Source organism: Gekko japonicus, unplaced genomic scaffold (assembly GCF_001447785.1).
Source record: "Gekko japonicus isolate JY-2015 unplaced genomic scaffold, Gekko_japonicus_V1.1 scaffold103, whole genome shotgun sequence".
NCBI lineage: Eukaryota > Metazoa > Chordata > Lepidosauria > Squamata > Gekkonidae > Gekko > Gekko japonicus.
The window spans coordinates 755,240-771,565 of record NW_015160210.1 but is presented as its reverse complement, the minus strand read 5'-3'; the positions used below and the strand labels follow the sequence as shown (position 1 = coordinate 771,565).

At 50.5% G+C, this 16,326-nt stretch overlaps 1 protein-coding gene across 1 annotated transcript in view; it reads right to left on the bottom strand.

Annotated features, from left to right (window-relative positions):
• The window catches only part of GRAP (GRB2-related adaptor protein), a 19,689-nt gene extending 12,936 nt beyond the window's left edge, over positions 1-6,753 (bottom strand). The window contains exon 1 of the mRNA XM_015409198.1: positions 6,676-6,753. Coding sequence (XP_015264684.1) covers positions 6,676-6,753 — 78 coding nt within the window. The remainder of the gene's footprint in view (positions 1-6,675) is intronic.
• Between the last annotated feature and the right edge of the window lie 9,573 nt (positions 6,754-16,326).

Below are 16,326 nucleotides of genomic sequence, written 5' to 3'. Positions count from 1 at the left end.
CGAAAGAGAGCCCTACAACATACCCGAAAGATGGTCGTCCAGCCTCCGATTGAAAACGTCCAGAGAAGGAGCACCCACCACCTCCCGAGGCAGACTGTTCCACTGCTCAACCACTTTTACAGTCAGGAAGTTTCTCCTGATATTTAGCCGGTAACAACTCCCTTGTCATTTCCACCCATTAGATCTAGTCTTGCAATCCGGAGCAAGAGAGAATAGATCCGCTCCATCTTCTACATGACAGCCCTTCAGATACTTGAAGACTGCAATCATGTCCCCTGTAAGCCTTCTCTTTCCCAGGCTAAATAGACCCAACTCTTTCAGCCTTTCCTCATAAGACTTGGATTCCAACCCTCTCACCGTCCTGGTTGCCCTCTTCTGGACACGCTCGAGCTTGTCAACATCCTTCCTAAAATGTGGTGCCCAAAACTGGACACAGGACTCCTTAGTTTTGGGACTGTCAGTTGATAAAAAATATTTCAGGCCTGTGTGGTGTACTGGTTAGAGTCTCAGACTAAAATCTGGGGGACCAGATTCAAAGTCCCATTTTGCCCCGGAAGCTCACTGGGTAACCTGAGGCCAGACGGGCGCACTCAGCATGACCAACCTCACAGGGTCATTGTGAGGATAAAATGGAGGAGAGGAGAAATCGGGAAGTCACTCTGGATCCCCCTTTAGGGGGGAAGACGAAGCAGTAAATGACGATTCTTTAAGAATTGGGAACTCCCTAAGCTTATAAAGAATTTTTTTTCTTGAAGTCTTTTGTGAGAAGTAAAATGGGGGGGGGGGGAGACACACCATGCTGGTGTCCTTATGGTTAACCGAAACTGCAGACCAACAAACCAATACTAGGGCAGCTCCCAAGAAAGCTACATAACCACAAGTTAGAATCATAGAGGACGACAAGGAGGAGATTAGATTTATACCCCACCCTTCACACGGAGTCTCAGAGCGGTTTACAATCTCCTTTCCCTTCCCCTCCCCCACAACAGACACCCTGTGAGGTAGGCGGGGCTGAGAGAGCTCTTTCGAGAACTGCTCCTAAGAGAACAGCTCTGAAAGAACTTGTGACTGACCCAAGGTCACACCAGCAGCTGCAAGTGGATGATGATGATGAGGAGGAGATTGGATTTATACCCCGCCCTTCACTCGGAGTCCCAGAGTGGCTTACAAACTCCTTTCCCTCCCCCTCCCCACAACAGACACCCTGTGAGGCAGGTAGGGCTGAGAGAGCTCTTGACAGAAACTGTAACGATTTCATGTTTATTTGTGTGTGTGTCTTTAAAAGTTTGGTTTACATTGCTGTGTGAAAGTCTAGTGTGGTTGAAACAGGCAAGTGGTGTGATTGGTGAGTGCCTGAGAGGGGGAGGGGTTTTGGAATGGACGCTGTGTGGATGATTGGAATGTCTATCAGAGGTGACTGTTGGGTGTGAATGACAGTTGAGAGAGTCAGCAGAGAGTGCTGTGTAAAAGCAGTTGATAGGAGTTTTGTTCTGAGGTCTCTGAGAGAGAAGCATTCCTGTGTGGGATGAATTTGTTCTGTGTGATATCTGAGAGAGAGCGCAGCATATATCTTCAATAAGGAATCTTTAAAGTTCTGAAAGCAGTTAAATTTACAAAGAGATTAAACTGTGTGGTTGCCTAAGTAAGAGATTCCTGTCAGCACTAAAACTGACAGTGTGTGTGATACAGTTGACAAATATAGTTACAAGAACCTTATTCCCAGCCAGTTACATAATATCCAACCTTTAGTTTTGTTCCTCTTCAAATAAATCCTTTTTATTTAAGTTTATCCCAGAAGCCTGATCCATTATTCCTCAGGAAACACATAGTTCCTCGAAAGGCAAGACCCTGGGTCACAATACCAAAACCAGAAACAGAAAGTATAAAGGTTTGGAAAGCCTAAAATTTTCCTGGTGGCAGCCAGATACCCATAGGAAAATAAAACATAAGAACACGTTTAAAGGAAAACCAGACCTCCCCAGAGAAGAGGTCGTCACACTGCTCTTTTTCAAGAACACCTCTGACAGAACTACGGCTTGCCCAAGGTCACCAAGCAGCAGGTGCAAGTGGAGGAGTGGGGAATCAAACCCAGTTCTTCCAGATTAGAGTCCGTGCAGTTAAGAAGAAGAGAAGAGATTGGATTTATACCCCGCCCTTCACTACCCAAAGGTGTCTCAGAGCGGCTTACAAACTCCTTTCCCTTCACCTCCCCACAACAGACACCCTGTGAGGTCCGTGGGACTGAGAGAGCTCTGACAGAAAGTGCTCTTTTTCAAGGACAGCTCTTATCAGAACTATGGCTTGCCCAAGGTCACCCAGCAGCTGCCAGTGGAGGAGTGGGGAATCGAACCCGGTTCTCCCAGATTAGAGTCCGCGCGCTTAACCATGACACCAAACTGGCTCAGAGTTGGAAGGGACCTCTGGGGTCATCTAGTCCAACCCCCTGCACAATGCAGGAGATGCACAGATACCTCCTCCTCCACACCCGCAGTGACCCCTGTTCCACGCCCAGAAGATGACAACAACAAAAAACCCCTCCAGGATTGTTTCCTGAACCCAAAGTGGCGATCAGCATTTCCCTGGGCGTGTAAAAAAGGGTCACAAGTTGTATCTGATTTGCCGATATGGTTCAGGGCTGTCTCAGTTCCGACAATCCTTTGAGATGCAAAGTGCCCTTTCTGCACTTGCAGAAGAATTCCGACCACCCCCCCCCCCCCCCCAGGTTGTCCCCCGGCAAGAAAACAGCAACAAACCTGCCTGGCTTATTCTTTCGCTTGAGGTTCAGAGAAGTCGCTCTGAACGCTTTTCATAGCATTATCCAGGGCTATTTTTGGGCAGGAACTCACAGGAACGGAGTTCCGGCTGGCTCCCAAGTTGGCCACGCCCAGCAGGAACTCATTAGCATAATAGGCCACACCCAACAGCAGAAACTCATTAGGATTGGCTACATTAGGGGTGTGTGGCCTAACATGCAAAGGAGTTCCTGCTACAAAAAAAAAAGGCCCTGGGTTTTGACAACAAACAAGGTAAACAGGAAACAAACAAGGTAAACAGAATAAGAAGCAAAAAGGTGGGTGTGGCTGGATGACCACACTTCTGGTAACATGGGGGTGTGGCTTAATATGTTAATATGCTGTGCTGTCAGGGGTGTGGCCTAATAGGCTAATGAGTTCCTGCTGTTGGGTGTGTGGCCTATTATGCTAATGAGTTCCTGCTGGGCTTTTTCTACAAAAAGAGCCCTGCGCATTATCTAAATGTGAAAGGCATCAACACCCGGACCTGGATGGCCTGGGCTGGCCCCTTCTCATCCGAGCTCTGAAGCTAAGCAGGGTCGGCCCTGGTTAGGACTTGGATGGGAGACCACCAAGGAAGTTCAGGGTTGCGACGCAGAGAGAAGCAATGGCAAACCACCTCTGAACGTCTCTTGCCTTGAAAGTCGGCTGTGACTTCAAGGCACTTTTGACCACCACCAAAGACATGAACACATGAAGTGGCCTTATAACGAATCAGACCCCCCTTGGTCCATCAAAGTCAGTATGGCCTGCTGACTGGCAGCAGCTCTCCAGGGGCTCAGGCAGAGGTCTTTCCCATCACCTCCTGCCTGGTCCTTTTTAGCTGGAGATGCCGGGGATTGAACTTCTGTATGCCTTCTGCATGCCAATTGACCTTCTGCATGCCAGGCAGAGGCTCTTCCACTGAGCCACAGCCCCTCTTGACAGCTCTCCAGGGTCTCAGGCAGAGGTCTTTCCCAACACCTCCTGCCTCGTCCTTTTAACTGGAGATGCTGGGACCTTCTGCATGCCAAGGAGACACTCTCCCGCTGAGCCACAGCTCCTCTTGACAGCTCTCTAGGATCTCAGGCGGAGGTCTTTCCCATCACCTCCTGCCCAGTCCTTTTAACTGCAGATGCCGGGGATTGAGCCTGGGTCCTTCTGCATGCCAAGCAGAGGCTCTTCCACGGAGCCACAGCCCCTCTTTATAGCTCTCCTGGGTCTCAGGCAGAGATCTTTCCCATCAGATGCCAGGGACTGAAACTGGGGCCTTCTACGTGCCAAGCAGATGCTCTGTCACTGAGCCACAGCCCCTCTTTATAGCTCTCCTGGGTCTCAGGCAGAGAAAGACCTGGTCCTTTTTAACTGGAGATGTCGGGGACTGAACCAGGGACCTTCTGCATGCCAAGCAGAGGCTCTTCCACTGAGCCACGGCCCCTCTTTACAGCTCTCCAGGGTCTCAGGCGGAGGTCTTTCCCATCACCTCCTGCCTGGTCCTTTTAACTGGAGATTGCCGGGGACTGAACCTGGGACCTTCTGCATGCCAAGCAGAGGCTCCATCACTAAACCACCGCCCCTTACCACAACAGGGCTGTGTAGAAAAGCTTGCGGCCTTTCCTCCAGGCGGCCTTTCCTCTACAGCCTTTTCTCCAGGCAGCCCTAACCTTGTGGTTGATCATTTTACCAGTTACTAAGTGACAAGATAATAACTGATAATACTGCAACGACTGACTCAGGTGAATTTTGAAAGGTTGAGAATAATCGGTGCCTTTTTGCAAAGTGTAGCCAAGTTGGTCTGCAGTACAAGAGCAAGATGGGAGTCCAGCAGCGACTAAGAGACCGAGAAGATTTTGCCGGGGTGGGAGCTACCAAGAGTCAAAGCTCCCTTCATCAGATACTGGGCATGGCTTTTTGGCTGTCTGGTTTCTTGACCAGAGGATGCGCCCTGAGTGAAGAAGAGGGTGGAGAAGGGCCATTTCCTTGTACTGCTGAACTCTCACATGGTCCTCTCACAGTGCGATGCTCGGTTGCAGAAACAGGATCTGAGATTTCTCCAGGGACTCGTGGGGGGCCCCAGGCCTGTGCTGTGAGACAGTTCCCCAGAGGCCAGCCGGAAAGGGTTGGCGGGCAGAGGCTCTGAGCAAGCCGAGGGGGTGGCCGCAAACCAGAAATGGGGCTTTCGAGGGGGCAGAGCTAAGCGTTTATTGATTCAAAAGATTCAGGCCCCATCAGTCTCAGGGCACCTTGCAACAAGCGAATCCGGAATATCATTTAAAACAAAACAAGAAAGGATAAAAACGAATTAAACTGTGAAATCCAGAAGAAATACAAGAAGAAGAGATTGGATTTATACCCCACTCTTCAGTACCCAAAGGTGTCTCAGAGCGGCTTACAAACTCCTTTCCCTTCCCCTCCCCACAACAGACACCCTGTGGGGTAGGTGGGGCTGAGAGAGCTCTTTCGAGAACTGTCCTTGAGAGAACAGCTTTTATCAGAACGATGGCTTGCCCAAGGTCATCCAGCCAGGTGCAAGTGGAGGAGTGGGGAATCAAACCCAGTTCTCCCAGATTAGAGGCCGTGCACTTAACCACTACCCCAATAATCAATAATCATACTCAATAATCACCAATAATCAATAATCACTACACGCAAAACATACTCAGGCCTACCTGGAGGTGCTTAAAGGCGGCATCAATACAACACCCTCCCCACCAGTGTTCCCTCTAAGCTGAGTTAGTGCGAGCGAGCTCACAGTTTTTTAGCCTCCAGCTAACAGATTTTTGTCTTCGCTCAGGAAGGGATGGCTCCAGAGCAGACTAATTTATGCAGCAGCCAAATCGCTCGCTCACAACTTCAATGCCAGCAGCTCACAAAGTAGAATTTCTGATCACGAGACTCCACAGTTTAGAGGGAGCATTGGTTGTAATCAGTGCTCCCTCTAAGCTGAGAGTGTGAGCTAGCTCACAGTCTTTTAGCCTCCAGCTAACAGATTTTTGTCTTCGCTCAGGAAGGGATGGCTCCAGAGCAGACTAATTTATGCAGCAGCCAAATCGCTCGCTCACAACTTCAATGCCAGCAGCTCACCAAGTAGAATTTTTGCTCACACGACTCCACAGCTTAGAGGCAGCATGGCTCCCCACCCCCTGAATAAAACGGCAACAATCATGTTAAAAGCCAAAAAATCCCAAGCACAAAAACTTAGCACACAATCAGCTTTCCTTGGGACAGATCGTGCACCTCCATTCCCCCAAAGCCCCTCTGGAAAGGAATGCTCTTAACTGATCTCTGGAAAGTGATGGGTGCATTCCCGATCCCAAATGGCAAGCACACAAGCACAAATGTCTATACGGGGGAGGAATGCAAGCAAGGTTCCCCCTCCCTTAACAGTATCGCCAATTCCTCATTTATTATTTCTTTCATTTATATCACACGTCCCCTCCCAAAGTGGCTTACAGTGCTGTCCTCTCCTCCATGTTGCCTTCCCGGACACCCTGCGAGGGAGCGGAGGCAAAGGGTGTGTGACTTGGCAAAAGGTCACCCAGCGAACGTTTATGGTCAAGGAAGGATTCGAACCAGGGTCTCCCAGATCAAATGGATTGTTGTGAGGATAGGATGGAGGAGGGGAGAATTTTGGAAGCCACCTTGGGTCCCCTTCGGGGAGAAAAGCTGGGTAGAAAAATGAAAGAAATAAGCATTCTTAGCCACTGATGGATTTGACTCATCCACTTCTGAATCCATCTCGTGACCGTCCCCACGCCCTGCAGCCGTCAGTTCCACAAGTTGCGTTATGCCCATCTTCTCTAGGTGTGTAATTTCAACCTGTTGTAGCCTCCCACTTTTCTCAACGAGGAGTTATTTTTAAAGCACGTCTGCCTGGATATGGGCCGTCCAGGGGTGCGGATACCTTCAACGTGTCCCCCTTCTTGAAGTTCAGTTCGTCCTTCTCCACCGACTGGAAATTGTACAAAGCCATGGCCTCCATCCTCCAGCTGTGGTCCTCTACAAATCCCACAAAAGCCTCCCAAGACGCACGTCTCCCTGCGTGCCTGCCCGAGAACGCAGGGAACACGGAGGCCGTTTGGAAACAGCCAGGGCCCGGAGGGAAACGTCTTTTCAGAAATGTTGAACCCAACTTCTCTCTCTCTTTCTCTCTTTGCAGCTCAGTGATGCCTTCAGGTTTTGCTTCCTGTCTCTCAGGCCCACAGATGGTTAAACATGAAAAAAAAATCCATGTGTGAAATGACACAGGAAATTATTTGAATATGGCGGTGTGGGGGTGTATGTCTGGAACAGGGAGAACAAGAAGGAAATCGCACCTGCCGAAGGGACCCACCCCGGTCTTCTACCCTGAAGGGCTTTTCGGGCCCTTCTTTCATTTCCCAAGGGTAAGGAGGGGTACGTGTTGCCACCTTCCCCCCCCCCACTGCTGCTTCTGTGTCTTTAGCAGAAGAGTGACGTACAGCAGGTTGCAATGAGCGTCACCCATGGTTTTGTGCAGAGCGAGCTGCGGGTGAAAGCATAGGAGCCCGCACAACTGTTTTTCCCAGTAACCTGGCAACCCTGTGTGAGTCTCACTACATTTCGGCAGGGAAAGAAAACCCATGTTCTCAATGAAAAATGACCTTCTCCTTCCCCGTGTACCCAAGAGCTGCTATTGTGGAAGTTCTAGAGGTGCAAAGTAGGAAGCCTTAAAGCAGTGCTCCCTCTAAACTGTGGAGTCCTGTGAGCAAAAACTCTACTTTGGCCCCGGTCACACGGGCCGGATAACGTGTGTGGGGGAGGCGGGGCTATTTGCGCCACTGCAATTAGAACCACCAGAATGCGATCCCATGTGTCGGCGGCATGCCACGGTTCCTTCCCTCCGCGTCTGCACGCCAACGAGGGGCCATAGGGAAAAGTGGTGCGCCAGCGCCATCACACCAAGGGATTCCGGAGGCAGCCCGTGGCAAACCGATTGCTAGTACATTCGAGCAGGTAGTTTTTTATCGTGCATTTTTGGAGGTACGCCACGGGTTGGCCACGGGTGCGCTCCACTTGCCAGATGTTGCGGTGTGATCACATCCGGAAACTCCGCCATTCAATTGTGGCTCTCCCGCGGCAAGTTAGGCATGTGAACGGGGCTTTTGTGAGCTACTGCCATTAAAGTTGTGAGTGAGAGATTTGACTACGGGATAAATTAGTCTGCTCTGGAGCCACCCTTCCTGAGCTCAGACGAAAATGTGTGAGCCGGAGGCTAAAAAACTGTGAGCTAGCTCACACTAACTCAGCTTAGAGGGAACACTGGTCCTAAGTCAAATAGTAACGATAAAGGATTTGGCATCCACATTTGGCCTCGGCCCTGTCCACAGTAACTTACATAGCTAGTGGAAAGATCGCTAATAGCGTATGGAATGTCCTCTGGATATTTGGCTACATAAAGATTGCATTCCTTATTAAATATTTACCGGGGGTAGGCCAAGGCTAGCCTGATCTCATCAGATATTGGAAGCTAAGCAGGGTCAGCCTTGGCTAGTCTTTGGGAGGGCAACCTCCAAGGAATACCAGGGTCGTGATGAAGAGGCAGGCAGTGGCAAGCCACCTCTGAAATGTCTCTGGCCTCAAAAACAAGCTTCGCTCGCCACCTTGTGGTGCATAAAAGAGCTAGAACGTCTAGCTGCCAGACAATCTTAGGATCTCCTGGCTATTCTGCACACAGTGCCATGCAATAATTACTATTATTATCTGCAAGGGGGTAGTGGTGTATAGTGGTTAGAATGTTGAATTGAAGAGACTTGGGCTTGAGTCCCAGCTTGTCCGTGAAGGTCACTTTGTGACCTTGGGACAGCTGCCGTAACTCAACCTTGCAGGGTTGTTGTGAAAGGGAGTGTGGGAGACCAGCATATGTTGCCCCGAGAGCCATTTTGGTGTAGTGGTTAAGAGTGTGGACTCTGATCTGGGAGAACTGGGTTTGATTCCCCACTCCTTCACAAGCAGCTGCTGGCGTGATCTTGGGTCAATCACAAGTTCTTTCGGAGCTGTTCTCTCAAGAGCAGTCCTCAAAAGGGCTCTCTCTCAGCCCCACCTACCTCACAGGGTGTCTGTTGTGGGGAGGGGAAGGCAAAGCAAATTTTAAACTGCTCTGAGACTCAGAGTGAAGGGCAGCTTATAAATCCAATCTCCTCCTCCTCCTCCTTCTTCTTGGCAAATGTAACAAATTGGGCAGCAATCGGAGATTACATTTCATGGGAAAGAGGTATCATTGGTTGTACAGTGATGTGATGAAGATTTGAACAAAACAGACCAACATCAGATCCGAGTGTTGCCGAGGCAGTAAACAGGGTCAGTTCAAGAACATCTTAATTGTATATCAGTCTTAAAAAAAGAAATATGCATATCAAATGAATAAGCTACAATCCTGAGGAACACATTGCGTCTTTAGCTGTCCTAAATCTATGTGCTTTGGTTGCCAGAACTGTTGTGGAGTGCGAGTTCCAGAAGATATCATTCTAGAAAAAGCCGTACCATGTGTGGGCCCCACCATATATTCTCTGAAAGATGAAAAACAGAATTGGGCCTTTCAAGAAGATTGTAATGGCAGGGGATCAGGGGATCCTTTAAAGATCTTTGTTCCAGCCCAAGTCTTAGGGTTGCCAGCCTCCAGGTGGGGCCTGGGGATCTCCCGCTTTTACAACTGATCTCCAGCTGACAGAGATCAGCTCCCCTGGAGAAAATGGCTGCTTCGGAGGGTGGACTCTCTGGCATTGGACCGTGCTGAGGCCCCTCCCCTCCCCTCCCCAAACCCCACCCTCTCCTGGAGACACCCCCAAAGTCTCCAGGTATTTTCCAACCCAGACCTGGCAACCCTACCAAGTCTCCACGTGACAACTCTGTCTCTGATAGGCAACGAAAGCCATAAGGGGGAATCTACAGCGTACGGAAGCAGACTGAGAGTAAAGGATGGATTTTTTTCACTCTCCCCCAGTTCTAGTGGTTTGGTGGCAATTTTTAATTCCACTGATTCCTTCCTAAAGCAAAATAATTCCTCCAAGAGTGCAAAGCCGAACAGCGCCATTTCCTGTTTTGACTGCAGTGCTGATTTCTGCCACTAGATGGCGGCAATCTACATTGGTTTCCCAAAGCTTTACGGGAGAGGTTTGAACAGGCGCAGTGAGCCATACAGAAGCCAGTTCGGCTTGGCTCTTAAAAGTTTTGGGAGCCCTGTGGGTCCCCTTCGCTTGCTTTAGTTCTCCGGTTTCAACTGCTTTTGTGCCTGGGCTCTTCTCTCATGTGCTTTTGGCACAATATTGCCTGTGCTTTTGGACGCTAGATCTCTTCTTATTTCTGTTTCCCGTTTTTGGGTCAAGTTTACTTTCCCCCTCCCTGTGTCTTACCAACTGGGTCTTCGCCTGCCCTGCGTGCAGAAGGTCACAGGTTTGAATTCCCAGCACCTCCGGTTTGAGAAAGACGTCAGATTTCTCGGGCTCAGCGAGACTTTAGGAAACGGCTTCCAGCGCTGGAAGGACCATCGACCTGACGTAGTAGAAGGCGGCTGGAACAGAGATGGAGCCAACCCCATCCTTGGTTTGGAGACTGTGTTTCAGGCCAAGTCCTTTCTCCCCTTCAAGAGCAGCAAGGCAGGGAAGGGCGGTCAACAGGAGCAGCTGCTAAGGGCAGTGAGGAACCCGAGGGAGAGTTAGCACCCGGCCTTTGCTGTCTCAGACTCCAGGGGTGTCCTCTGTACAACAGACCTGTGTTTAGAAAATGGACCAAAGCTGCCCCCCAGGGTTACCAACCTCCAGGTGAGGGCCTGGAGAACTCCAGACTACAGAGATCAGCTCCCCTGGAGAAAATGGCTGCTTTGGAGGGTGGACTCTGTGGTAATACAGAAGAAGAAGAGATTGGATTTGTACTCCACCCTTCGCTACCCAAAGGAGTCTCGGGATGGCTGACAATCTCCTTCCCCTCCCCACAACAGACACCCCGTGAGGTAGGTGGGGCTGAGAGAGCTCTCCCGAGAACTGCCCTTGAGAGAACAGCTCTGAGAGAACTTGTGACTGATCCAAGGTCACAGCAGCAGCTGCATGTGGAGGAGTGGGGAATCAAACCCAGTTCTCCCAGATCAGAGTCCGCACTCTTAACCACTACACCAAACTGGCTCTCCCTGCTCAGGTATCAGAGCCTGATTCCCAGCTATTTGGAACATACTTGTAGGTCCTTTCGTAGAAAAAGAGGTGCAGGAGCTCATTAGCATAACTAATTAGCATAACTTATTTGCATATGCCATACCCCTTGCCATCACCGGAAGTGTGTCAGAAGGCAACACCCACCGCTCAGGCTCCACTGGACTGTTTTGGATTGTTAGCTATTGGGGGGACATGCAGATCTGCCCTCACAGAGGAGGGAGAGCTTGTACCTGAAAGCGGGCCGGGGTGTGTGTCTGCAACTTACCTGGCTGCTTCTTACTCTGACTGAGGATTGTTGGGAGCAGGGGGTGGAGCTTGTTGCATGTGCCCGCCCCCTGGGCTCCTTTCTGCCGGAGCTCCGCTCCTGTGCGCTCCCGCAGGAAATTACCCCTGCTGGTGGGGAAAAAACAACAACCCTGAATTTTGTAACACGCCTACACCCCTCCCTGTATCTTCTTGGATTCAAGAAGGAGGAATTGTGTTTTTGTTAAATACTGGGTTCCATGGATGGTCTGACCCCAAGCCTAGTGATCAGCTCTGTTAGTGATTCAGCAAGAGCAAGGCAAAGACCCAGGGCAACGACCCGGTTTAAATAGCATGCAAACTCCACCCACTTTCCAAACAGCCACTAATGATAGGCCATTGTCAGAACCATTAACTCCTCATTGGCCACCTCCAGAGTCCTGGTGGGCTATTGTTCTAGAGCTCCAAGCTCAGCCAGTCTCTGGTAGAAACAGCCCTGGAATGTTCCAGTCCCCATACATAACAGTTTTCTTGATGGTTTTACTAATCGATGACCCTCTTTTCTGGTTCCACAGACAATTATTACTTTATTTACTTCATTGGTACCCAAAGAGGTTTACATCATTTTAATCTCCTCCATTTTATTCTATCGACAATATTTTCTTGGGGGGGGGTTGTGTTTTGTGTGTGCGCGTGTGTCCCCCTTGGACTGCAAGGAGATCGATTCAGTCAATCCTAAAAGAAATCCACCCTTACTATTCCTTGGAAGGCCAGATACTGAAGCTGAAGCTCCAATACTTTGGCCACCCAATGAGAAGGGAGCACTCACTGGAGAAGACCCTGATGCTAGGAAAGACTGAAGGTCAAAGAAGACGGGGACGGCAAAGGATGAGATGGTCGGACAGTGTTATCGATGCAACGAACATGAAGTTGAGCAAACTCCGGAGCACAATGGAAGACAGGAGGGCTTGGCGTGATGTGGCCCATGGGGTCATGAAGAGTCGGACTCAACTGTCCGACTGAACAACAGCAATGGAGCTTCCATGTTCAGAGGCAGTCTGTTGCCTAATTCAGTAGCCGGAGGCCTCTCTTCTTTGTCTCTTTCTTGTGGGTTTCCTGGAGACATTTATTATCGTCAGATATTGTGCTAAGGGGCATATCCTCCTAATCAATGTTCCTGACAAATTGTTACATTATTAGAGGGCTGGATTTGGTTCAGGCCGAGGTCTGCCCAATTCCGGTCATGGACATTGGTACTGTTATTTCAGATTAGACATTTTGAGACTATAAAATATTCTTGTTGTGTGAATGCTACCATTTTTAAGGTTTTTGGTGAATCATTTTGTACACAGTTTTGTTCTAAAGAGCCTCTTGCTAAGAATGAAAGAGGATAGCGTGAAATTGGCTTGAAACTCAACATCAAAAAAACTAAGATCATGGCATCCGGCCCCATCACTCCTTAGCAAATAGAAGGGGAAGTTGTGGAAGCAGTGACAGACTTCACGTTCCTGGGATCCAAGATCACTGCAGATGGTGACTGCAGCCATGAAATTAAAAGACGCCTGCTCCTTGGGAGGAAAGCGATGGCGAACCTAAACAGCATGATAAAAAGTAGAGACATCACCCCGCCAACAAAAGTCCATATGGTCAAAGCGATGGTATTCCCAGTAGTAACGTATGGCTGCAAGAGTTGGACCGTAAGGAAGGCCGAGCACCGAAGAATAGATGCTTTCCAGTTATGGTGCTGGAGAAGACTCTTGAGAGTCCCTTGGACTGCAAGGAGATCGAATCAGTCAATCCTCAAAAAAATCAACCCTGACTGTTCCCTGGAAGGCCAGATAATGAAACTGAAGCTCAAATACTTTGGCCACCCAATGAGAAGGGAGCACTCACTGGAGAAGACCCTCATGCTGGGAAAGACTGAAGGTCAAAGAAGAAGGAGACGGCAAAGGATGAGATGGTGAGACAGTGTTATCGATGCAATGAACATGAAATTCAGCAAACTCCGGAGCACGACGGAAGACAGGAGGGCCTGGCGTGATGTGGCCCATGGGGTCACGAAGAGTCGGACTCGACTGTGCAACTGAACAACAACAAAAGGGTGTGTCTGTATGTGCATGTGTGTGTGTGTGTGCACCTGGAAGTCATGGCGACCTCTTGTGACTGACCCCTACCGGGGGCGTAGAAGATATGCAGAAAAGTGGCTGAATAAAACCTACCCCCACCTCCAGTATTCCAAGGAGGTCTCCCACCCAAGTACTCGCCAGAGGCAGCCCTGCTTAGCTTCTGAGATCTGACGAGATCGGGCTTGCCTGGGCTATATCCAGGTCAGGGCTCTGACAAAAATCCTCAAATGAGGTAGGTTAGGTTGACAATGCGTGACCAGCCCACGCTCACCCAGCAAGCTTCCACAGCGGTGGGGATTCGAACCTGGGTCCCAGCCCGACACTCTAACCGCCGCACCACTCTGGTTCTTCCCTGCCGTTCCGAGCCACGGTAAGACTTCACTGGATGAATAATCACACTTCGTGCTCGGCTGTGAAGAGGCACAAGAGCTGAGCCAAAGAAAACCGACCGGCCGCCTAGGTGAGTGCCTCAGCTGGGCAAACGTTGACACCACCGAGGGCGAAAACAAGTGCTTCTCGCATTAGTCACAGATTCCTAGGGTTGGGTCTTTCATAAGATCCTCCAGGTGAATGTGGGTTTTTAATAGTCATTCCACCTCTCTGGGGAAACTTGGTAAGTGAAGCTATTTTGTTGGGGAAGGATTCTCTAAGAGGAGGAGGAGGAAGAAGCAGAAGAAGAGGAGGAGGAGGAGGAGATTGGATTTACACCCCGCCCTTCACTCGGAGTCTCAGAGCGGCTTACAATCTCCTTTCCCTCCCCCTCCCCACAACAGACACCCTGTGAGGTAGGTGGGGCTGAGAGAGCTCTCTCGAGAACTGCCCTTGGGAGAACAGCTCTGAGAGAACTGTGGCTGACCCAAGGTCACACCACCAGCTGCAAGTGGAGGAGTGGGGGATCGAACCCGGTTCTCCCAGATGAGAGTCCACTTAACCCTTACTCCAAACCGGCTGCCTGGAACACCGGCAACCCCGTCCCTAAAAGACACTCCCCGGGATTCTTTCGTGGTGCCGAGAAAGAGGCGGCACAGCAGCCTGAGAACAGACGAAGAGCCCTGCCGGAGGGTTGCCACCTCTGGCCTGGGAAATCCCTGGAGATTTTGGAGGTGGGGCTTGGGGAGGGGAGGGGTCTCAGCAGGGTAGAATGCCACAGGCTCCACCCTCCAAAGCAGCCATTTTCTCCAGGAGAGCTGATCAGTCTGGAGATCAGTTGTAATACTGGGAGGCTTCCAGGCCACACCTGGAGGTTGGCAACCCTAAGAGTGCTCTATCTCGCTCACAACGGTGGCTAACCCGATGCCACAAGGAAGGCGCAGGGGCCCAAGCCACCTCCTGTCGTTGCCCCCTAGCCATTGGAACCCGGGGGTATACTGCCTCTGAACGCGGAGGTTCCATTTAAGGAAAACGTGTAAACTCCTGAAGTGTCGTGGGTTAGAAGCATGTAGAAGCCACAGAGACGGATGCAGTGATCAGCGTGGTTTACTTGTACACAACAAAGACACAGGATACTGGCTGGATGGCCAACTATATACACCCCTGGGGGACACCCTCTAGGTCCCGTTGGTGGGTTCAAATCTCCCGCCACGGTCCTATTGGTTCCCCAGCAGAGGGACTAGGATCCTAGCCCCTATTGTTTGGATGCATTTCAGCTCAGGCGTATAGGCTGGCCCCTGGTGGCGGTCAGCGGACATAACAACTCCATTGCCAAGCTGGCAAAAACAGAAGTAGCGTGGTGGTGTATTTATTATACCTTTCCATCAGCCACCGCTGCTGTGATACGAAGCTGGTTTAGAGGTTACTATCGTACTAGCCCATTCGCACCAGATTTCAGGCACGAAACACAGTCGTTCCCAGTTAGTACTGGGATGGACCAAGGAAGCCCAGGGTTGCTATGCAGAGGCAGGCAATGGCAAACCACCTCTGAACGTCCCTTGCAGGGGTCATTTCGTAGAAAAAGAGGTGCAGGAGCTCATTAGCATAACTACGGTCTGGGACGCAACATCTCCTGGCAATGCCAGGTCCCAAAGAGGCCAGGCTGGCCGCTACCAGGGCCAGGGCTTTCTCGGTGGCGGCTCCTACCTGGTGGAACGAGCTCCCAGAGGAGATCCGGGCCCTGCGGGACCTTGTACAGTTCCGCAGGGCCCGTAAGACGGAGCTCTTCCACCAGGCGTATGAGTAGGAGCCGCCACTACCATCACTACTGTTCCATCTTAACCTGGCCCTAGTGGAGGGAACATCAGTGTTTCCCGGAGCAAATGATGCCGAGTAGGGAGAGCAGTGAAATACACCCATCTTGTGAAATATCATGTTGAACATCTAGAGCACTTTGTTAATAACTTGTTAATAATGTTTGTACTGTAGTGATTTTAAATGGTTTTAAGTATGTTTTATATCGCCCTGAGCCCGCGTAGCGGGGAGGGCAGGGTATAAATCGAATAAAATAAATAAATAAATAAATGGAACTTCTCAGAGGTTTGCTCCCCTCCCCCACTCTGGCTCCACTGGACTGTTTTGGATTGCTAGCTATCGTGGGGGGGGGCGACGTGCAGATCTGTCCTCACAGAGGAGGGAGAGCTTGTACCTGAATAAAACTTGGTCTTAAACGTGCCACTGGACTATTTTGGACTGGGGGGGGGGACTCTGCAACGTACCTGGCTGCTTCTTGCTCTGACTGAGGGCTGCTGGGAGCAGGGGGTGGGGCTTGTTGCATGTGCCCGCCCCCTGGGCTCTTTACTGCCGGAGCTCCGCTCCTGTGCGCTCCTGCAGGAAATGACCCCGGGTCCCTTGCCTTGAAAACCCTCCGGGATCACTGTAAATTGGGTGCGACCTGATAGGACTCTCCACTACCACCGTTCTTTTCACGTTCTTTGCCTGTTTGTGCCGATAATAGTATCTTGTAGGAAAAAAACAACACCACCTTCTTTTCAGCCACTTCCGACTCCCTTCTTTCCCCGCCCTCCACTTCTGTGTTCTGCGAAACAATTATGGAAGCGTGCCCTTTCGAGGGCGTGCAAGTCTGGAACGATC